This window comes from Leptidea sinapis, chromosome Z, assembly GCF_905404315.1.
Source record: "Leptidea sinapis chromosome Z, ilLepSina1.1, whole genome shotgun sequence".
NCBI classification, from domain to species: Eukaryota; Metazoa; Arthropoda; class Insecta; order Lepidoptera; family Pieridae; genus Leptidea; species Leptidea sinapis.
Window position 1 is genome coordinate 32,358,530 of NC_066312.1, and position 22,323 is coordinate 32,380,852.

The 22,323-nt window shown below is 36.1% G+C and overlaps 1 protein-coding gene across 1 annotated transcript in view; it reads right to left on the minus strand.

Moving 5' to 3' along the window:
* Positions 1-331: 331 nt before the first annotated feature.
* The window catches only part of LOC126978778 (sodium-independent sulfate anion transporter-like), a 59,693-nt gene continuing 37,701 nt past the window's right edge, over positions 332-22,323 (minus strand). Inside the window, exons 2-12 of the mRNA XM_050827837.1 lie at positions 18,999-19,178; positions 13,080-13,346; positions 11,578-11,705; positions 9,904-9,996; positions 8,797-9,010; positions 6,845-7,009; positions 4,474-4,661; positions 3,862-3,976; positions 2,278-2,423; positions 1,642-1,800; positions 332-1,232 (exon numbers count right to left, since the gene is read on the minus strand). Coding sequence (XP_050683794.1) covers positions 1,050-1,232; positions 1,642-1,800; positions 2,278-2,423; positions 3,862-3,976; positions 4,474-4,661; positions 6,845-7,009; positions 8,797-9,010; positions 9,904-9,996; positions 11,578-11,705; positions 13,080-13,346; positions 18,999-19,178 — 1,838 coding nt within the window. The 3' untranslated portion in view covers positions 332-1,049. The remainder of the gene's footprint in view (positions 1,233-1,641; positions 1,801-2,277; positions 2,424-3,861; positions 3,977-4,473; positions 4,662-6,844; positions 7,010-8,796; positions 9,011-9,903; positions 9,997-11,577; positions 11,706-13,079; positions 13,347-18,998; positions 19,179-22,323) is intronic.

The window sequence follows — 22,323 nt, forward strand, 5'->3', positions numbered from 1 at the left end:
TCATCCTTAACTTCCGTTAATCAAAACTAGTAATGTGTATGTTCTACTTACTCGAAGCCGCGCATCCCAAGCTTCTATTGTATCAAAACTTTTGTTTTATGGAAAAGGAGGACAAACGAGCGTATGGGTCACCTGGTGTTAAGTGATCACCGCCGTCCACATTCTTCCACTCAAATCGTTATCATGGTACCTACCTGAAAAACGTATTTCTTGTTGGTTTTTGCCATCAAAAACTTAAATTTTGCTCTTGTCCATATTCAAGATAGTAGTACAAATACTACAAGTTTGGTTACATCTTAGAATATGGAGATAAATAACAAAACCATTTTTTTTAAATGATTTAATTCATAATCTATGGTGTAATACTGTTTGAATATTGTATATTATTCATAAAAAGATCATGCGTTAAATATACACGCTGTTATACATAATATATTTTTTATACCATATTTGTGTCCAAGGCTATCCAAAAGCTATATGCCATCTTTAAATTCACATCATAAAAACAGTTCCATTCTACTACATATTTTTAACATTCTAATCTGAATAATAAAATAACGTCATATTTGAATAACATATAATAGTAGTACGTAGTAATCAATGAAAAAAATTACTCCTGGACGAGTTATCAATTTACTAATTAGCTACTTATTAGGCAGTAAGTCGATTAGCACCTTATTCATATTTTTCTATACATTTTATTTCTAAATCACAATATGACGTACTATCACATACAATATTTTGTACCAATAAATATGTCTTAGAAATAATTCAAAATTTTCTGCTAAATAACGGCCGCGCTACATGAAATTTCGGTCGATGACCCCGTACTACTAATCCTTTTTGCGCACTTGGAATTATCTATCCATCTCGCTCATACAATGGCGGAAATGTAGACAACGCAATGTTAACTGTAGACTATATACCGCGAACATGTTGAACACTCAAATGGAATACATTTATAGGGCTACAGCTTTAGTATATTTTAATTTACTTAAAATAATTTGTCTAAACACAGGAACTTAATTTCTCCTCTCGATTGTTTCAAGTTACGGCTGCTTAATGCCTCTAGATATATTAAGTAGTATCCTGTCGAGTTCGGCTCTGTGTGCACAATGCAGAAACTCACGAGGCCTCACCCCTCGGAAGACCTCGGCTATGGAAGGCTTCACGTTGTAAAATATTATCGTCTGGTCTCTGGCATGGAAGTCGTCTATCAATGATTTGATACCCTGAAACATATGATTTTGTGAATAGCTGGGAATCATCCAGTGCTCTGTGAACGGCTAGATCACTTGACATGATGACGTTGCGTAGGGTCGTAGCTTCATTGTGTCTTCTACCGCATTTATCTCGGGTGTGTCCCGAAGAGCTATTTGACCTGATTCCTAAAGCCAAATTCAACCTTCGCATGATACACCACAAATTAAGATATCATTCCCACCATCTGGATTCTGTCTGGTTTCCTCTACACTGCGGTTTTAAAGGAACTTTTTCCACGTATAACCAAAAAATATATTGAGATTAATATTTGCATTGTTTTTGAAACATTACGAAAAATTTCAATTTTAATACTAAGAGTTCCTAGTTTCATTTCTATCAGCAGTCTCTAAAACCGCCATTTTTTTATTTTAAATTTACCTTGGCTGCGGTGAAGTCTGCGCCCTGCACGTGGTGCGCGTCAAGTACGAGGGGAGCGTCTGCGGGCGCCTTGCGGATAGCGCGCCGCACGTACTCGGCCGACGGGAACGACAGCGCGCGATCTACCGTCGCCAGGACGTACGGTACGCCATCGCTCGACTGGAGTAGAGACACAGTATAAGCACAACACTAGTAATAGAACAGTAGCGTAACTCATCGGTATCCTTGAAATTTAATCCTTTTTTTTTATAACAATACGAGATGAGACGAGCAGGACGTTCAGCTGATAGTAATTGATACACCTTGCCCATTATAATGCACTGCTGCTCAGGATTTTTGTAAAACCGAAATATTATGAGCGGCACTACAACTGCGCTCGTCAACTTGAGACATAATATGTTAAGTCTCATTTGCCCAGTGATTTCACTAGCTACGGCGCCCTTCAGACCGAAACACAATTGTGCTTGCACATTATTGCTTCACGACGGAAAAGGCGCCATAAACTAGCCGGCATCCTGCGCAAAGAAGCCTCTCGCTGGTAAATGCCCTGAGTCGTCTCTTACGACACCCTTGCGCCTGGGACTTTCCTATTATTTTATTGCCCCGGGGAAGCACAGGGCAAACTTCTCTTCTTACCACTGCCCTGGTGACCCTGACAGAAGGTCTGGCGGAGGCGTAGAGTAGAAACAGCAGGTTGACGGCAATACCGCACACGATGCCCAGCTCCAGGCGAACGAGGAGACAGGTTGCGAAGGTGACCACGGCGGGAATTATATCTAGTTCTGAAAAATTTATAGAACATGTTAACATGTGTTTATTATTCCTTTCTAAGTCGTAATTCTACCATAATCTATATTGTAGACAGTGGCAGGTGAAGGTGAAGATGTCTATTTATCCATTGGTTAAGGAGACTATACCCGGATTATATACCCCCCCCCTTCCTCCTTCTCTTTACTACGTACTTATTCTTACGTAAGACTCTTCTCCTGTTTGTGATCATCCTTCGGATGTCATTAATCCCAATTCCCAATTAGGTAGCACACTCAGACTTCACTTACGTAAAACTTAGTAGAGTTTGATAAGACGCGAATTCAGAATTGCATTGGGTTGCTTATCGTGAGCTCACAAAAATTTCAGCCGTCAAATGACTTTTTTTTTTTAATGTAATAGGAGGACAAACGAGCGTACGGGTCACCTGTTGTTAAGTGATCACCGCCGCACACAATCTCTTGCAACACCAGAGGAATCACAGGAGCGTTGCCGGCCTTTAAGGAAGGTGTACGCGCTTTTTTTGAAGGTACCCATGTCGTATCGTCCCTGAAACACCGCACAAGGAAGCTCATTCCACAGCTTTGTAGTACGTGGAAGAAAGCTCCTTGAAAACCGCACTGTGGAGGACCGCCACACATCCAGATGGTGAGGATATCCTAACTTGTGGCGTGTCGTGCGAAGGTGGAATTCGGCGGCAGGAATCAGGTTAAACAGCTCTTCAAAACACTCCCCGTGATAAATGCGGTAGAAGACACACAATGAAGCGACGTCTCTACGCTACGCCAAGTGATCCAGCCGTTCACAGAGCACTGGGTCCCCGACAATTCGAGCTGCTCTGCGTTGCACGCGGTGAAATGGATCGAGCTGATACTGGGGTGCGCCAGACCAGAGATGACAGCAATACTCCATGTGTGGCCGGACCTGCGCTTTGTAGAGCGCTATGAAACCATGCATTCGTGCAGATTTAGTCACAATATGATCAACGTGAGATGTAAAGCGAAGTTCTCTGTCCAATATAACCCCAAGATCCTTTATTTCACTAAGTTTAAGCAAAGTTGTAGTACTGAGATTGTAATACGATGGAATTGATTTCTTCTTCCTTGAGAATCTAACAATCGAAGGTAGATTTATAAGCATTCATGGTTATAAATTGTTAATAATAAAGTTAATTTTTATTAGAACTGTTGGGATCATCTTTTTAATTAAATTGGAGATAATAAGTCCAATCATTTGCCAAGAGTAAATGATTTTACAAGACCTGGCTAACAGCTTAATATCTAACACGTACGTAAGGTACTACACCAAAGATTAAAAAAAAACGAGAATGTAGAAGGCGGATATTATGGTTGAAAAACACACTCAGTCTGGATGGATAATGAAAAAAGGCAACCTGAGCTGAGGAGACAGCACATGAAGCAGAAGATTTAATAATTAACAGCTACGACTTACTCTTGGTTCTCCATATAGGCTTGAAAACGTGTAACTCCATCATGAAGACAACCGCTGCAATGATGACAGCGGCCAGTGAGGCCTTCGGGATGTAGTAGAAGTAGGGCGTGAAATACTGAAACGGTTGAGAATAACCGTACAATTAACAAACTGAAATGTCGTCATTTTCTTTAAATAAAAAATAGGAAAAGAACATCTGACTTAACAATATTTGTACTCACCATAATATAAGCTACGTTATAAATACGAAAATAAGTAGTTTTATTACACAGAGATATCTTTGAGATAGATTGATAAAAAAGCATAAAAGGCATTAATTATTTTCTGAAAATTGATTCCTTTAGAATTATTATTGAAGTCATTTCTAATATACTAGATACACTACCGCTTCGGAAACAAATAACGCTAGGAGATAGCTCTATTTAATAAAATATACAATTTTGAATTGTCATTGTTATAGCTGTAAAATAATCATAATCTAGTCCCAGACTGTCCGATCACTTAGATAGATAGATCAGCTGTGGAGTAATAGGATTTACTATAGAGCCATTTATTTTAAAGCGGATATTTTCTTATTTCTTGTCTGTCATTGCTGGACTGATTTGGAATTACCTGTAAGGCCAACAAGACTAGTACTCCAGTGTATATCCCACCAGCTGGTGTGGCGACCCCAGAAGCGTGGTTGACAGCGCCCCGGGAGAGCGCGCCCGACACTGGCATAGAATCCACGACGGACGACACGATATTACACACTCCTAGCGCCACCATCTCTTGAGTTGCGTCGACATATTTACCTTCCGCTGTAACGTCAATTATTATAAATATTGAATAGTAAAAGGTACATGAAAAATAACTTATAGTCAATGACGTTTTATACGTATAGGCAATCATATATTTACCAGTGGTCATAGGATGCCGGCCAGATTATGGGTACCACAAGGGCACCTTTTTATTACGTGAAGCAGTAATGTGTAAGCATTATTTTGTTTCGGTCTGAAGTGCGCCGTAGCTAGTGAAATTACTGGGATAATAAGACTTATGTCTCAAGGTGACGAGCGCAATAGTAGTAGTGCCTCTCACACTTTTTGGGTTTTTCATGAATCCTGAACGGCACTTTATTGTAATGGACAAGGTGTATGAATAACCATCAGCTGAACGTCCTGCCCGTATTGTCCCATATTGCCAAAAAATAATCATGTCGTATAAAAAAAACCGAAATATGGAACATGTCATAAATTACACCATAATAATTCTATACATACGACTGCTATATCTATACATTGCCGCATTTAGTCCAGTTGTTTAAAATATTCTCGGTGAATAAGCATCAATGTAGAATATTTATTTAGATAACCCAATCCGGACAGTGACAGTTGACACAAGACTAAGAAGAAATGTGTCCCTACATTGTCTTTAAGCACACGCTTTCGCTTATTGTTGTCGGATTTGTATACATGGCGTCTGTTTGCCTATATGATTAAGCTGTATCAAGCAAGTAAATTAAACTTACTAAAAGAAAAATATAAATAAAAGTTAAACAGAGAAAACAGTCAAGAATGTCTAAGTGGAAAAATTACTGCTCATGTGTCGTGTTATAATAACCTAAACACATGGTCAGATTTGGTACGGCTGGACTATCGTACGGTCCGGTGGACACCTTGCACCATATGGTCTGGCGTCGTACTCAGTACCTAAGGTCCGTACGGTAATAATAATAAAGTTGTGCGATGGACAATATGTCGTACCGTTGGATATAGTCCGCTACCAGACCACGTTCGATCATGTGTTTAGGCTATTTCTGTATTGTAAATAAAAAACTAACTCGAATCGTAAAAAATTATGTATTAATATTTAACAATTATTTCACTGCTGAATACATAATGCAACAAAAAAATGGAATGTTTCGTGCATACGTAATAACTTTATTTTTGGATTGTATTTTTATCAACGAAATAATAAAGAGCAAACCCATCGCTTAAACAGCGCCTAACCGGTTCGAAAACAAATAGGATTGTAAACAGTGGATCTGTTAGCCCAGTAGTTGCTCTGCCACTTAAGCTATCCATCTAGTTCAGCACGTGCTTTGATAACAAAGAAAAAAACTTACGATCCTCACTAAAGTTCAACAGTTAACGGCCTTACAAATAAACTTGGTATAAGGTTATATACCTGAGAATAAACCACGAATGTGCAAAAAGTTTACAAATAGATATTTTGCATAAAATTGGTTTATTCGGACGTATATCGTTTCCCGCATTTATTTTCAAGGCTGCCTGACATTCGGAAAATTCAGAATTGTCATTGTAGTGTTGTCAGCGATATACCTACCTACTCAATATTTTGCTTATTCTTCGTTTATTCTCAGGTATAACTTTATACCAAGTTTTTAAGATCATATAAATTATTTGTCGCCTTGTTTTTCACTTAAAACACATACATTGATTTTTACGTATTTTTTTAGTTTGTGGCTTGTAAGATTGTCGGCGCCTCGTGTTTACATTAACTGTGGCAATATGCAATTTATTTGAAAGTTCAATATTGCAACTGTTATCTCACGCTGAGTTATGCCCTATAACTAGGGCTGCCACCTTTTATTAAACCGAACATAGTATTTTTGGATTCAGTACCCAATAAATGTGGTACACGGGTTAGTAATAAAAAAACATTAATCGTTTCTATAAATATGTTTTACAGTTTTTAAGGAACGCTTTATAACTATCATTACAATCTAATTTTAAGTTAAAAAACACCATTAACTCTGCTTTTATCAGACGGATATTGGCTATAATGCGCTCACCTTTCCACTTTATTCATCACAGAAATTATGCGCTTTGTATGCTGATAAAATATAGTAGTTTTGCCTACTATATTATATTTTTAAAATAATACTGAGTAGACACCTTAAATAGTAGAATACTATTATATATCAGGGTTGTCAACCGTACCTACAACAATAAACTCACATATTATATAAAATACTCACAGAAGACCTTGGCCAGGGCAATGTTCTCCAATATTGAAAGTAACGGGACCACAAAGATGGCGGACCCGAGGGTTGACGTCATCTCCGTGAAGGTGTAAGTGTGGTTGCCGACGGTTGCCGAGAACGGTGGCGGGGAGAACTCTGGCAACCCTGGTTTCACAGTCCCTGTTGATACGAACAATTATTAAATTTTAATAATTATACAAATTAAATTAGTAACCAAAATTTATGAACGATGCGGGACTTGAATCCACGCCTCTCGGGTTCACTCCGAGCGCACTTACCAACTACGATAACCATCCGAGTACTTATGTTTAATCCCAGAAATGAAAGGATATCCGTCATTCATTACACTATTTCACATAACTTTGTAAAACTAAATTAAGAATTGATGTTGTGCTTATAATAAAATAAGGTGTAGGTATCTGTTACACTAATTATTTAAGACCGTAACAAAGTAAAAACTGTACATTGAATTACTTTTTAATGAAAGTCTGTGTGTTCTACAAACAATACTGAATCCCATAAAATTACGTTGTAGAATTTTTCTGTTTGTCCGTTTGCCTGTGCATAAGTATACATGGATTGCATGAATATCAACAATGACACAACTCTGATGCAGATAAGAAGACTAAAAGAAACAAATCCATTTAATTTAGTGTACAACAGTATAAAAATAGTGATATTATAAAAGACACATGAATAAAGTGACTTCTCCTCAATAGAGACATTAAGAAAACTGTTAATGGACACATTCTTAGTTTATTCTATCTAGCAGTGTAAGTTTAAGTAGTATTATAACTTAATAAAGATTGTAGTATAACAATTGCTATAATAATAACTATATTACTATGTTCCCTAGAGGAAAAAAATAATATTAAGAAGAGGTTGGGACAATATATAGGCTACCTAGTATCACGGTAGATGCGAGGATCACGTAGCGGGCAGCTTTTTTAAATTTTAAATATAATATAACATACCGGGGACATAGCCATTGTCAAAAGTTGAAATGAAAATAGGCTTGTCATATAGCACGTCTTGAAAATCGTAGATGGAAAATATAGTTACTTTATGGAAAGACCCATTGGGAAAGCGCTATAGAGGCAGACCATTAACTAGATGGGAAGATGAAATTTAAAATAATTGCTGGCCCACAGGGGCAAAAATAGCCCATGACCGAGGGACATGAAAAGTTTTGGAGAAGGCCTTTAACTGAGAGGGGTTCCAGTATAATAATAAATTAATACTTAAGGACTTAAAAAGTAAATGTTTATTATTTTAATATTTTTAAAACAATCATGATACATAAAATTAATTAATGTCGTTGCTTTTTCTAAAGATAGATGGAGTGTTTATTCTTTTGTAATAGTTTGTAGTTTTGGAAATATAAGGCTTCTTTATTTTATTTATTATGGGGGATATATAATGCGGGATTTGAATAAAATAATCATATGAAATTGACAACGCCGCCTATTTCTGCCGTGAAGCAGTAGTGTGTAAGCATTATTGTGTATCGGTCTGATGTTTCATCACTTTACATATTATATTGTGATTAAATTATTTGTAAAACAATGAAAATGTAAATCTGAATTTAAAAGAGTGGCAATGAGTTTCTTGCTACTTCTTCTCATTAGCTCAACTCTTTACGAAGTAGCGGTAGATTCAATAAGAAAAAATATTTTTTTGACATTCATAAGTATCATTTCCTTGACCTACGTGAATAAAGTGATTTTGATTTGATTTGATGGGCGCCGTACCTAGTAAAATTACTGGGCAAACGAGACTTAACATCTTATGTCTCAAGGAGACGAGCGCAAATATAGTGCCACTCAAAATTTTTGGATTTTTCAAGAATCTTAAGCGGCACTGCATTGTAATTGGCAGGGCGTATCAGTTATCATCAGCTGAACATCCTGCTCGTCTCGTCCCTTATTGTCACAAAAAAAACATACCAGTTAACACAAATGGCGTCTTGTTCTTAGTATCGAAGTAGTAGGCAAGTCCTGAGCACAACAGGACTACGAGGATGTTCCTGGTGGTGGACAGGAACCAGAGCGCCTGGGAGACCCCAGCTCGGATTCTACTGCTTGTGCTAACAGTCTCCGATAGACCAGCTACTTCGCTGATGTCGTCGGAAGAGTCACCCAATTTTATGTCTTTCACTTTCTGTAATAAATAAACTTAGCCCTGTATTCTCTACTAGATCATTATTAAAGACGACTTAGTACCCTAAGTCGTAACCAACCCTAATATCTGTCCTATTTTGCTGCCATTTCAGATGGGAATATGCTCAACACTCGAAGGTCTGTCCCAATCAGCGCCGAAGTCCCCAACCAACTTACATATTGACTAACTTACGTATTGAGGAAGACATGGAAAACAAAATGTTGATCCAAGGACGACCCAGGAAGGACATGTCTGGAGAAAACTGATCAGGAGAGCCGACCCCAATTAAAGACGGGAAAAGTGCAGAAAACGATGTTTCAGATTATTGTTGTTATTATTATTGTCGGTTCGGGAATACAACATCATATGGGTGGAATTTCGCATTTTGATAAATATCCGATGGTGAAAACGGGCCGCTGGTATATTAGTCTGAACAATTCCATCTCCACACCGATGCAAATTATATTTCATGTAATCTGCATTGATGGAGCGAGTTCCAATACCTGTTGAACCATCTGTTACTAGACAATTTCAGACCAATACGACTGCTGTATGGCCCTGTTTTCATTTCTATGAAAGTATCTCTTGTTTATTTCAAACGTTTTAATTATCATTATAACAATCACCTAAACTGACAGATTTGCTATAAGTCTATAATTATCCAGTTCCGGTTGGCTCCAGATATAAAAACTCGCACATTCAATGCAGATTATAGGAAAAACATAGGTGATAAATATAGGTGACGCGGGATGAAACATTATTTCAGACTTCTGGTATTTCCAGAGCCCTTCTATATTTTCATTTTCAACCCTAAACCAAAACTAGACCAGACCAAATAAAGAAAAATATGATGTGAGTCACAGGTTTTCTAAATAATAGCAAAAATAACTTACCCTTAGCAATAGCAACACGATGATACATAAAAGTCCTAGAACTGTATCCCAAAGTCTTGTCTCTCCTATGTGCTCGTAAATACCAGTCCACACCTATAAAAAAGTATCTATTAAGAAATAAGCATTAAGAAGCAAGATAGAAAAGCAAGAATTGCTACTTTTTTGGCGTAACAAAACAATAATCCTTAAATTTTGTTATTCCTTTCTATTGTACAAAGAACAATATTGGAATAAAGAAGGTGCTCAATACAAAAAATACAAATGTTATCCAATTCTCGTCCATAGGTTGTGGTTCAGTAGACACAACTAAATATAAGTAACAAGAGGCTTATGGTAGCTGTAGTATGATACAAAATGGTCTAGTTGACCAACTGGACCAATCGAATTTGGGTGTCAACGTCATCGTAAAAATTCACTCTGGTAATTTTTAGCCAACGCGCCAAAAGTATTCGTGTATTCGCGTATCTTTATTGAGTAAACCATTATCGCCAAAATAATGAACCATAACAAGAATAAAAATTGATAATTTATTTACCGCACAATTGATACTTATATCAAAATAAATAAAATTGATTGATTCCGCTATTCAAATTGAATGAACTTTGTCTTGCATAATATACATCGTTATACAAAATATATTTTAATAGTTACGACGATGACCAACCGAGTGCGTGATACTATGGTGCGGTCCGATGGCGGGCGATCTACTGACTTGATTTAGTAAAAATTTTGCATTTTTGACAAGAAGTCAGTACGACGTATAGTCTACATATTGTCACGCTACAGACAGACATATATATATTTGCTGCTTCATAGCGTCCACGCGGACGAAGTCGCGGGCACCAGCTATTATTACTTATATTACTCGATAATACTAAAAACAGTCGTAGTTATGTATATAGTATTAACATGTTTTTTAAATACAATCAATTGCTCGCCTTCATTTGTAAGGCTTTTAAATTAGTTACAAATTTAAATTTATTTTATATACAATGCAATCTCGACCGCTTTGAATAAAAAATCATTATGTTAATAATATAGAGCGGTGAAGGTCACTAGTAGAAAGTCTTGAATAGATTTCACAAAAACTAAATTGTTGCGGCAAAAACTGAATTAGTTTATGCAAAAAGCCATTTGACCTGTGAATAAACAATACTCATCGATACTAACTAACTCGTAGCCCTTGTACACTATTATATTTAAAAAGCGGACATAGCAATTTTCCTCTAGTTTTAAAAATTACTTTACATATTATTATTTTGGTTGGGGCCTATTAAATATTTAAATACCTGTGTAAATAATATGTGGGTAAATAATATCTACATCCAATACATTTTGAATTTCCATATATTTACTTATTTTTTTGTAAAACAATGACGAGTCAGGTTGCTCACATTCGTCTGCAACACCGGAGGAATCACAGGAGCGATGCTGGCCTTTTAGGTAGGTACGCACTTTTTTGTAGCTACCCATGTTGTTTCGTCTTGGAAAAGTTGCGCACAGAAACTCATTACACAGTTTGATTGTACGAAGAAAGTATCTTCTAACTACTCGGCTAAGCTTGTGTCTTTGGGTGAAATATATGCTTATACAACAGGACCCCAAAACCAAATACGAAAATACGAAAGAATAACAAGTATATTTTGCAGTGGGAATTGTTAAAGTTTAGTTTACCTGAAGAAACTTTCCACCAGGAAAGCTGAGGCCGAGGATGTCCTTCACTTGTGTGGTGGCTATAATGATCGCAGCTGCTGATGTGAAACCGACGGACACCGGGCCGCTGATGAAATCAATGAGGAAGCCTGTACGAGATAAAACATTATTTGCAGTAAAAGTTGACAGATAATAATATGCATTTGTTTATTCAAAACACATCGTTCATAAAATTTTGTTATCAGTTACTTTGTGCATTTTAATACTTAAATAATCCTACTGTACTGTTCATTAATATCTTTTAACAAGTTTTTATGACAACAATTGCATATTTTTAGGGACTAGGCTTCGGGACAATATTTTAGATGGTTGAAGTCAATGAAATGAAGGCGCGACGATGCGTAGGAAACCTAACGCCTGTAGATATATTTTTAGCTACCTACTTTGTCAACTTAACTCTTTGTTCTGTTGTTGTATTGTTTACAAAAGTAACACATGTGTTTTTCAAGTCTTTATTCATCTAAATTGTAAATGATTGGTAAATAACGAGACATAATAAGTTGATATAGATGATATCATTACAAGGAAGGTCGGTGTACGATGGTCGCGTGCAAACCCTTTGTTGAATTATTTGATCTGTCTAAATATGACGACTGTGTCTAATTATTCTGATACAGTTTAATTCCGACATAAGAAAGAAAAAGCATATACTTGGTACTTGGTAAATGATACTGGTGGTAAATAAAGTCTTGGGATAAAATTGTAAGAACCTTTAACGTTTTTGTAATCGCTTATTCTTTTCATTTTATTTATATCTTTAAACTCATTCTGGATCTTTATCTTGATTTAATGCAAGACCTAGTATTACTAGTTATTGTCATTGCTCGTCCCATTTTTTATTTTCCCATCGCACAGAACGAGCGAAAAGCGAGCGAAATTGTGGTACCGGCTTGCTACTTATATAATAAAGTTCTTTTGTATTGCAAATTATTTATTTGCCTTTCTGAAAACTATTACTTTCAGATTTTTTTATGGAGAAGGAGAATCGAGTGTGATAGTATATGATCACACTGCCTATAGTAGCTACAGAGGAAACTCAGGAAAATTTTCAACCCTTATGTAATTGTACGTTAATTCAAATTCAAAATGTATTTATTTTCTCTCACAATCACACGATACACTTTTATTATATTTAGACATGGTTCGCACGATAGTGTGGATGGTAGTGATGTGTGAGCGTGCGCGCATGTGTTTGTATTTTTGTGTGTGTTTGTGTGTGTAGTGACTTGGAGTATGTACTGTTGAAAATTTTTATCTTATAATATTTAGTAAGTTTTCAGTTTCAGTGTAGTCCAAGAGTTTCAGACATTCATATATAAGTTTTTTATTATTTTGATAGTTAAGAGTATGTCATTTTATCACCTTATTAAAGAAAAGCTACCAAACCTAGCATAGGATGATGGGCAACATACGTTTTGGTCTTATTTATATATTATATAATATAGATGTTTGTTTTTACATACCCAATTGCAATATGCCCATGATGAGTTCGACGCATCCGGACAGAAAAGCCAACAGAACTGCGAACTCCGGTCCAAGGCCGTGCAGGTTTTCCCTAGTCAGTATGGCGGCTATCGCGGTCGGTCCTATTGCAGAATCCTTCACGGAGCCGAAGACCGTGTAGACGAAGCAGGCCATGAACGAGGAGTAGAGGCCGTACTGCGGAGGTAGACCAGCAACCCCCGCGTAGGCGATGGCTTGTGGGATCACTGTGAGCCCCACTGTTAAACCTGCAAATGATTATTTTAAGTTTAGGCTGAGTTGCATCAACTAACTTTAGCAATAACAAACATGTTAAAGTATCGGTTAAGCAAAAAATTTGTTGCACCATTTGACAATTTCTAGATGACGTTATAACTTTAACTGTTATAGCTATTGTTAATGTTAACTAGCTAATAGTGACCTGTCCTAACTTTCCAAAAATTCGATATCGACTTGATATTTCACTTTTTAACTTTAACTATGCCAAGGTATACAATGATGCAACACATTCCGCAGTCTATGTTGCAGTCAGCGTTACTGCTAACATTAACTATAACAGCTAATATTATGATGCAACCCAGCCTCAGTATCTCATATCAATCATTAGAGGAACGCTAGTGATTAGTCCAAAGCCACTGCCTTAAAGCCGGGAAACGCCGATTTGATCCCTTTCCGAACAACCAATGTGTTTTCGGTTTTTCGAATATACTTGATTAATAAGTACGTTTACATGGCACTTATACTGAACGGGAAAGCATTGCGAGGAACACTAAAACTGTGTGTAGGTTTCCTTATTTAAAAAAGAAATACATTATTATAATAAATATTTAAGACAATTATCCTATATGGAAACCGAAAATCTTCTTTGAGTACAATCCTATCACGGGCGATAACTATTATTATAGAGAATTTAAATTATTTGAATATGTTATTAATCCCAATATTTTCATCAATACTGGGTAATTTTAGGGTTCCCTATCCAAATGATAATCTACGAAAATCACCGATATACTCCGATAATACTCCGCTGTAGGTCCATCTGACTGTAACCGGAATGTATCTCATAAGACACCAATTTCTTTTTTCAAAAATCATAAGACTTAGACTACGTGACAGCCCGATAATGTGTCACCAGTTTTGATTCGTCAATGTGTGCGTCAAGTGTCAAGCGTGGCTGACTGTTTACGACTTGCCAATCAAAATCGGTTACAGTAATAATAGATTTGCATTTATTTTCTATCTTACTGTTCTTCGTTAGAGATATTCTACTCTCTCGCACGCTTTGATTGTCGATACGCTTGTATATTGTAAGGTATGGTAATACTATTGCCGATGTAATAAGAATAAAATTTTTATAATATTCTATTGATACACTTTTACACAAATTATTTAGCCTCAAACTAGGCATAGCCGGTGCTTGGTTTCCAGACAACCATATATTTAAAACGATATACTTATTTTAACATACATAAATACATATAAACATCCGTGACTAGGAAACAAACATCCATATTCATCATATTATAAATGTTTGCACCTACCGGGGTTGGAACCCTGGACCACAAGTAGGTAGGGTCACTGTATGGAGGGCTGTATGGATCGTCATTCAAATTCAAATAGTTTATTTCTCAAAATAGGATAACTATATATCTTTCTGAAGTCGTAAGAAAATATTTACCTACTTACTAAATTAAAAACCAAGAAATAAATAGTAGGTACATATTATGATATTAATACTTAATAATCTTCTACGACGGAACGGAACCCTTCGTTTGCGACTCCGACTCACACCTAGCCGGTTTTTTCCGCATTGACAAAGAGTTTGGGAAATGTATGTAAAGAATGTAAGTGTTTGTTTTAAATGATATTGTAAACTAAATGAGTTATGCATTCCAATTGTATTTTATTATCATATTATTGAGATGACTTGACTATATAGGGAACATCATAATGGAACATCAACTCAAGATATAGGCTTCCTAAATCCAGCTCATGCAAATGTCCATCACATCACATCTCCGCTTCATATTTTTTCCTTAAATAGTCAAGTCATCTCAATAATATGATAATAATATACAATTGGAATGCATAACTCATTTAGCTTACAATATAATTTAAAACAAACATTTTTTTCTTTACTGTAATCTAACGGGTTCGGAATCTGCTAGTAACTCTGTTGGATCTCATACCTCTCGTCTTTACAGGCTTAATATGGAAATGAGTACCAAACCAGAGAGCATTGAGAGTTTTCTTACTTCTCCCAGTCTCTTACCGTATCTTCTCCAACTTTTATAATAGCGTCCTTCCATCTCCTATATATAATGTGTAAATAGAGTATCAAATTCAAATATTTATATTCAAAATACGATTTAAAATCACTTTTTGAACGACAAGTAAGGTAAGATACATATATATTAAAGCTTTCTTTTTCACCAACCAATATCTTTTCCAAGTATTGGCTATCCTGCTATTTCTTTATGCATAGTATTAGTTCCTTAAATTAGCTGTCCTAGATAAATATAAGCGTAATTGGATTAAGAAGATAAAGAAGAGATAAAGATAAACTTAAAAGATATAAACAGGATGATTAAATTCAAACACGAAAAACGACTATGCAGAAAACTCTAATGGCGATGGATACATGTTAAGAAAAAAACCAGAAAATTGGATTAAAATAATGATGGTGATGGTAGTAGAATAAAAGAGCGATAAACTAAACGTTGGGATGATGAAGTAAAAAGAGTCGATCGGGCCTTAAAGGATCCAAATAGTGAAAGGCGTGGAAATCTTTAAAGGAAGCCTTTATCGAAAGACTATCTGTTTATCTGAATGTGGATAATTTAGATTTAAGTTTATAATTAGTAATAATATTTTTGAACAGCAATAAAGGCTTAATTTTATTGTATATTATTTATTGAACGTCAAAAACCCGACAACGACCACACACCGACAACCTGGGACCGACATGGTAAATAGCTAAAACTGCCAATTTCCTCAGCACAAAGATTGTGTTTATGTCAGCAGCATCACCCCAAAGTAAAATACCATAGATTGAAAAAGAGAGCACCAAAATGAATCATGATATGATTATCCATTATTTAAAATGGACTAAATTATTAAGTTATGGATGCCCAATTAAGAATTGAGATTAAATAGAAACTAATACATTGATTACTAAAAACTTGTGATTAAAATTATTACACAATTAACAAGTATGAATTGTGTCTTATAAAGTTGGGATAGTTTTGTCCCACCAAAATAAAGTTAATTTAAATACCTTTACTACATCTAGATGTAGTGGCCCCTTTGTCAAGTCCATTAGTTTTTTCAGATTCATGTGCATAAATTAAAAAAAAGAGAAACAATTTTGAGTCTGCTAAGAGCACACCTAAGCGTTGCACAACAGAAGGATGCTTACATTACCGTCAATTACCCTGTTACCGCTTAGTTACCCGGGGAAGCACAGGGCAAAAGATCTGTGGCAAAACAATGTAACTATTTATGTGTTTACACAATTTACAAGGTAGGTGCAATAGGAAATCGTTCATTTCACGCTTCGCTTGGCCTGTCATTGTTGTACTGCGACTTTACATTTGATAGATGTATTATGTTGTGTTTGATCATCAGAGGTTTGAAATTATCATGGATCATTTACACCTAGGCTTAAATATAATTTTTCTATTAAATCCGGAACATAATATTTAACATGAATATCTTATTCGCATGAACTCATCGACTGGTGACCGTAACGGTGGAAAAAAAAATATTTAAACTTAAATCTTAGATGACCTCACTGGAACGTGAACCCCCCTCCCATTTCCCTTTCACCCCCTCGCGCTCTTACTGTTGCGTCAGTACGGTTTGCAGTTTCATTACCGTTACTACATGTCGAGATATTTTCGTGCTATCACTGTTTTGTTTTTAAAGTTCTGATTGTTACGTTTTGACTTTGTAAATAGTTCTGTAGTTTATCTTGTTCTAAAAATAAATGCTTTTTTTTACTTAAACCAGATGTTGCCATTCATTTTTCATCATTATAATAATAATAATAATCAGCATCACAAAACAAACTCATTTTTTATTAATTAATACTAATATCCAAGTCATGCTTGTTTTTCATACCGAAACAAAGTGATGAGTGAACGTCACCTCTCGTATCGCCCCGGAAACACCGAACAAGGAAGGTTATTATAAAGCTTGGTTGTACGTGGTAGAAAACCGCACTGTGAAGTAACTCCTCATCTCCAGATGGTGGGGATGATATTGAATGAATACGAATTCGGCGGCAGGTATCAGTTCAAACAGCGCTTCGGAACACTCCCCGTGATAGATGCCGAAGAAGACACGAGCATAGCATAAACGATTTTCTTAATGACACCACAGACTGGGAATAAAGCGAACACCCTCAGGCTCTTTAATTATAAATGTTTATTGTACAATATCAAATTGTAATCCATATTTTACATTAAAAAAGCCCGCTGAGTTTCTTGCGCCCATTCTTCTCAGGTCTGAGGCAGTCTCTTTTGAATGGGTGGTAGTTTTTGACGTTCAATAAGTGATTTTAAATCCTATTTTGAATAAAAATATTTGAATTTGAATTTGAATTCACGGTGCCCTTCGAACTAAAACACAAAAACTCGCCCAAGAATTTACCTAAGGACAATGCCAATTATTGTATGGAACTCCGTCGCATGTTGCATCAAATTCAAACATTGCTTTTAGAGACTACACATATAATATTAACACCTACAGAATTTCGTTTTGTAAAAACAAACGGGTTTCGAAGTTATTTTATAAGATCGAACATAAGGTAGATATATTTTTCTTGTCTTGCACCCATACCCAGTGTAAAAGTTTGTCAATGTACATAAATATAAGAACTGCATCTAAGATTGAACTTTTCTTTACGCCACTCATACCATAAGCTCGTCGTCAAACCCTGGTAGCATATAGGTACGAACTGCAGGTTCTTCTTAACAAACATCACTGCACTGGTTCTTCTTGCAAACGTTAAAAACATCTTGGTAGTAAAAATACACTTACATAATATGTTTATTTCTCCCAATAAGTAGGAAGTACAGTTAAAATAGTTCAGCAATAATTATTTCTTAGAATGTTAAACTACTTTGGGAAACAAGTCCCCCCACTTAAGAGTGGCTTCTTAAGTAATTATTTAATTGCATTGCAATCCATTTTATTGGAAACAAATATAAAATGTATTTGTATGTACGTCTGTGTCTGATTTGTATGAAAACTTCCTGTTTCAAGGGTGGTGTTACGTTTATTAGTTGGCCGCAAACGTTTCATCGGCATCAAGGCAAAGTCTATAAATTATCTCGTCGTTGATTCCAACCTGACTTATGTGTTTGTTTAGGCTACTGTGCCCAGTCGGAATTCTGTTAAGTTTTTTTGTTTTAATTATGTTAATATTTTACCTGTTCAGTGATATCAATGAACCATAATCTATACACATGTCATAGTCAAGAACGTCGAGCCAAAAAGCGAGTACGAAAATGTATCAGGGTATTGATCTTGGCTCGGGTGTGATCGTCATGCGGTGCAAGTGCGGGCGAGAGCGGGCGCTGGGCGAGCGCCGAGCAGCCAGTCAGGGAAGAACTATCGAGCGAGGCGGTTGTGTCGCACGCGCAAGCCGTGAACACCATGTTCTTATTACATAAGCATAAGGCTTTGTGAAGTGTACGTACCATTAAAATTATAACGTTTATTGCTTATAATGATACTGTGTGTTTCTATGACTGTATTTTACTTGCTGTAGTGTTAAAGGCCTACAACAATGGACAACCACGAAGCCGACCGTGTAACCCCTCATATATACACAATATGCTTTATTTAAAAGACCACAAAGTGCCAACAGGAATTTTAATAAATATATACGTTACCTGCAATGGCATCGGCTAAGCCGCTTCTGAAGCTGTAGTTTGGCAGCCAACTCAGGATGGGCAGCCGTCGGAGTATCGTCTTCTTGGAGCAACATGACCTTGCGCGTTTAGACAAGTTGCTCTTCCATCTTTGGTTTTTCTTCTCTGGATAATCGGGATTCGGATAGGGGCCATTAGAACCTGTAGCCAAAAATAATATATTGAGTATCGTTACAATAACATTTTAAGACGCTTTAACCCGATTGGGCAACTTGTTCCCCGCTACTCTTGCGAAATGTCATTTACAAACCACAAAATGGAGGAATGTTTGTGTGAATTTTATGAGCAAAAACCACAGTCCTACACTTTTTACTAAAAACTCTCTGTATTTAATTTTAATAGATACAAACCGATAAATTATTATCTCTTTACTAGCTGACCCAGTAAACGTTGTATTGCCATACAAAGTAATAAAAATAATCAAAAATTAAAATTAATGGGGTATAAAAATAGATGCAACCGAGTCTCAGATCTTCCAAAAATATCGTACCTACAATTATTATCGTATTCGATTGCCATCTTGCAACTCAAACAAATTTTAACCACAAAGCTGGCATTGTTTTACTGAATTTGTAACGCTTTGAAATTTAAATAAATAAATTTCTTTGAGTTGACGCACATACCTGTGCGATCGATTAAAAAGATGGAATTTCTGAGGGATTCTATGAATAGCAAATACCAAAGCAAGTTTTATATTTTTAAAGTCCAAGTTGTTTAAAGTCCATTTTCTCACTCATATTTATGGTTTATGAGAAAACTTTAGATCATTTATACGTCTAGATCGACTGTGACAGCAGTTAAAACTTCGAAAAAATTTAGGTTTATAGTTAACCTCTATTTTGAGCAATGTACGCACACTATCACAAAGTGACATACAAAAACGCGAGTGTAAGACATAGCTTTTCACGGTTGTCTAGCAGCTAGAGGCTATATCTAGACATTAATGATCTAACGAGAAAACATCAAAAATTTATAGATCACATTTTCTGTATCTGATCTAGGTAAAAATTTTTAAATAGTCATCATGTAGAATTCAGAAAAGTAAGTGTTTGGGTATGTTCTACTAATAAAATCTTACATGACCTGAAAGAAAGGGATATGCTAAAGTAACTTGATCTATTTTGGTAATGACCCTGGTGGCTTGGCACGGGGAAGGTCGCTGATGTGGGACGTGACTTTCGTCGACACCCTGGCTCCTTATCATGTCCAAGTTACGTCAGTTGGTGCTGGGGCTGCTGCTTCGACTGCCGAAGATAGCAAGCGTCGCAAATATGTCGGTCTCAGCACAGTAGAAATATGTCTACTGTGGCCTCATCTTTGTGCCGTTTGGTGTCGAGACACTTGGCCCTTGAGGCCCAGAGGCGCGGAGAATGTACAAAGTACTATCTACGCGCCTGAGTTTCCAGTAGCCCTTACTGGAAACCCAAGCACTGGCAGCTATTTCGGTCAGCGGATCATCATAGCTATCCAACGAGGATATGCTGCCAGTATTCGTGGTACACTTCCCCGTAATGTTTTTTTTATGGAATAGGAGGACAAACGAGCGTACGGGTCACCTGGTGTTAAGTGATCACCGCCGCCCACATTCTCTTGCAACACCAGAGGAATCACAACAGCGTTGCCGGCCTTAAAGGAAGGTGTACGCGCTATTTTTGAAGGTACCCATGTCGTATCGTCCCGGAAACACCGCACAAGGAGGCTCATTCCACAGTTTTGTAGTACGAGGAAGAAAGCTCCTTGAAAACCGCACTGTGGAGGACCGCCACACATCCAGATGGTGGGGATGATATCCTAATTTGTGGCGTGTCGTGCGAAGATGGAATTCGGCGGCAGGAACCAGGTTGAACAGCTCTTCGGAACACTCCCCGTGATAAATGCGGCAGAAATGATTATTTTAATTAAATGTAATAGTAACGTAAATATAGTTAAGAGAATTGTTTTGTTTAAATCAATATATTTTGGCATTTTGGTGATGTTAAAACTTCTAACCCAAACTAAAATATACGACGGAACTAAATAAGTATCTACATCATTTTCGTTACAAAGGCTTATGGTTATTTAAATGTTGTTTATGGTTAATTCAATTGTTTTAAAATACCCACATACCGCGCAGTATGAGTATGTAACATTGACGTCACAAATCACATGAATATATAATTATTTAGACATTTCATAAGCGGTTAGTTATTATTATACATTGACATTTTAATCGTAATTAGTCACGGGATTATTTAAAATTTTGTCCACATTTGGAGAAAATGCATAATGATTAAATGAAATGAATATAATATACATATTCTTTATATATCTACCCAAAAAGTAAACTTAACGAGCGGAAAGTTATTTTTTACGCAAAAGTGCTTTTTGTTTATGCATATAACCTCCAAATGCATTAAGGAGGTTTTTAATCAAAATTCTTCTATGCAATTATTTTGTTTAAAATGAGTATAACAGCGTAAATACTATAAATACTTGAATTAAAATTAAGAAACTTATAATAACTTATATTGTATTTAAATATAAAATTATTTTGAATTTAGGTAAATTATTTTCATCGAATTGGCTGAATAGAAACCGTTGCTCTGCCATATCCTCTAAAAATAGATTATTTCCCCCACGTCTATACTTTTGAAAGAAATTTGATAAAAATAAACCTAAAAGTGAGTGTGATGAGTATAATATTGAATTAACACCGCGAGATACATTATAAATTTTTTTTTTATTTAAGATGACAAATCAGCGTATGGTCATCTGATGTTAAGTGATCACCGCCGCACACATAGTCCTGCTGCACCAGAAGAATCACAGGAGTGTTGCCGACCATTAATAAGAATATATTTTCGCGCTATTTTGATCCTTGAAATCCGCACTGAATAGGAACGCTGATGAATAAAATACATCCAATTTATGGATTGGAAGAGCAAAAATAAAGTCAATTTGCTGCCGGAGAATGCTTTCCTTATTGTATTTTTTACGCAAATGTCTTATAAATCGTCGTTCACGAAATGACATAGGTACGTTCTGTTCTTTCGTCATTTGTTACTCCGCAAGTATCGAAGTACTATTTCACATTTTAATTGTTACGTTTTCGAAAAAAGACTGTGTATTTTTTATAAAAGTGTTATATGATGATCAGTCATGTTTGTACGCAAACGAAGTCACGGGTATCATCTAGTATTATAATAAACTCTTGAATGAAATGTAAAAAATTCATTCACCGCTACAATTTTTTATTATTATTGTGTAAGATGGGCTAAAATTAGAAATCCACACACAAAGTATGTTG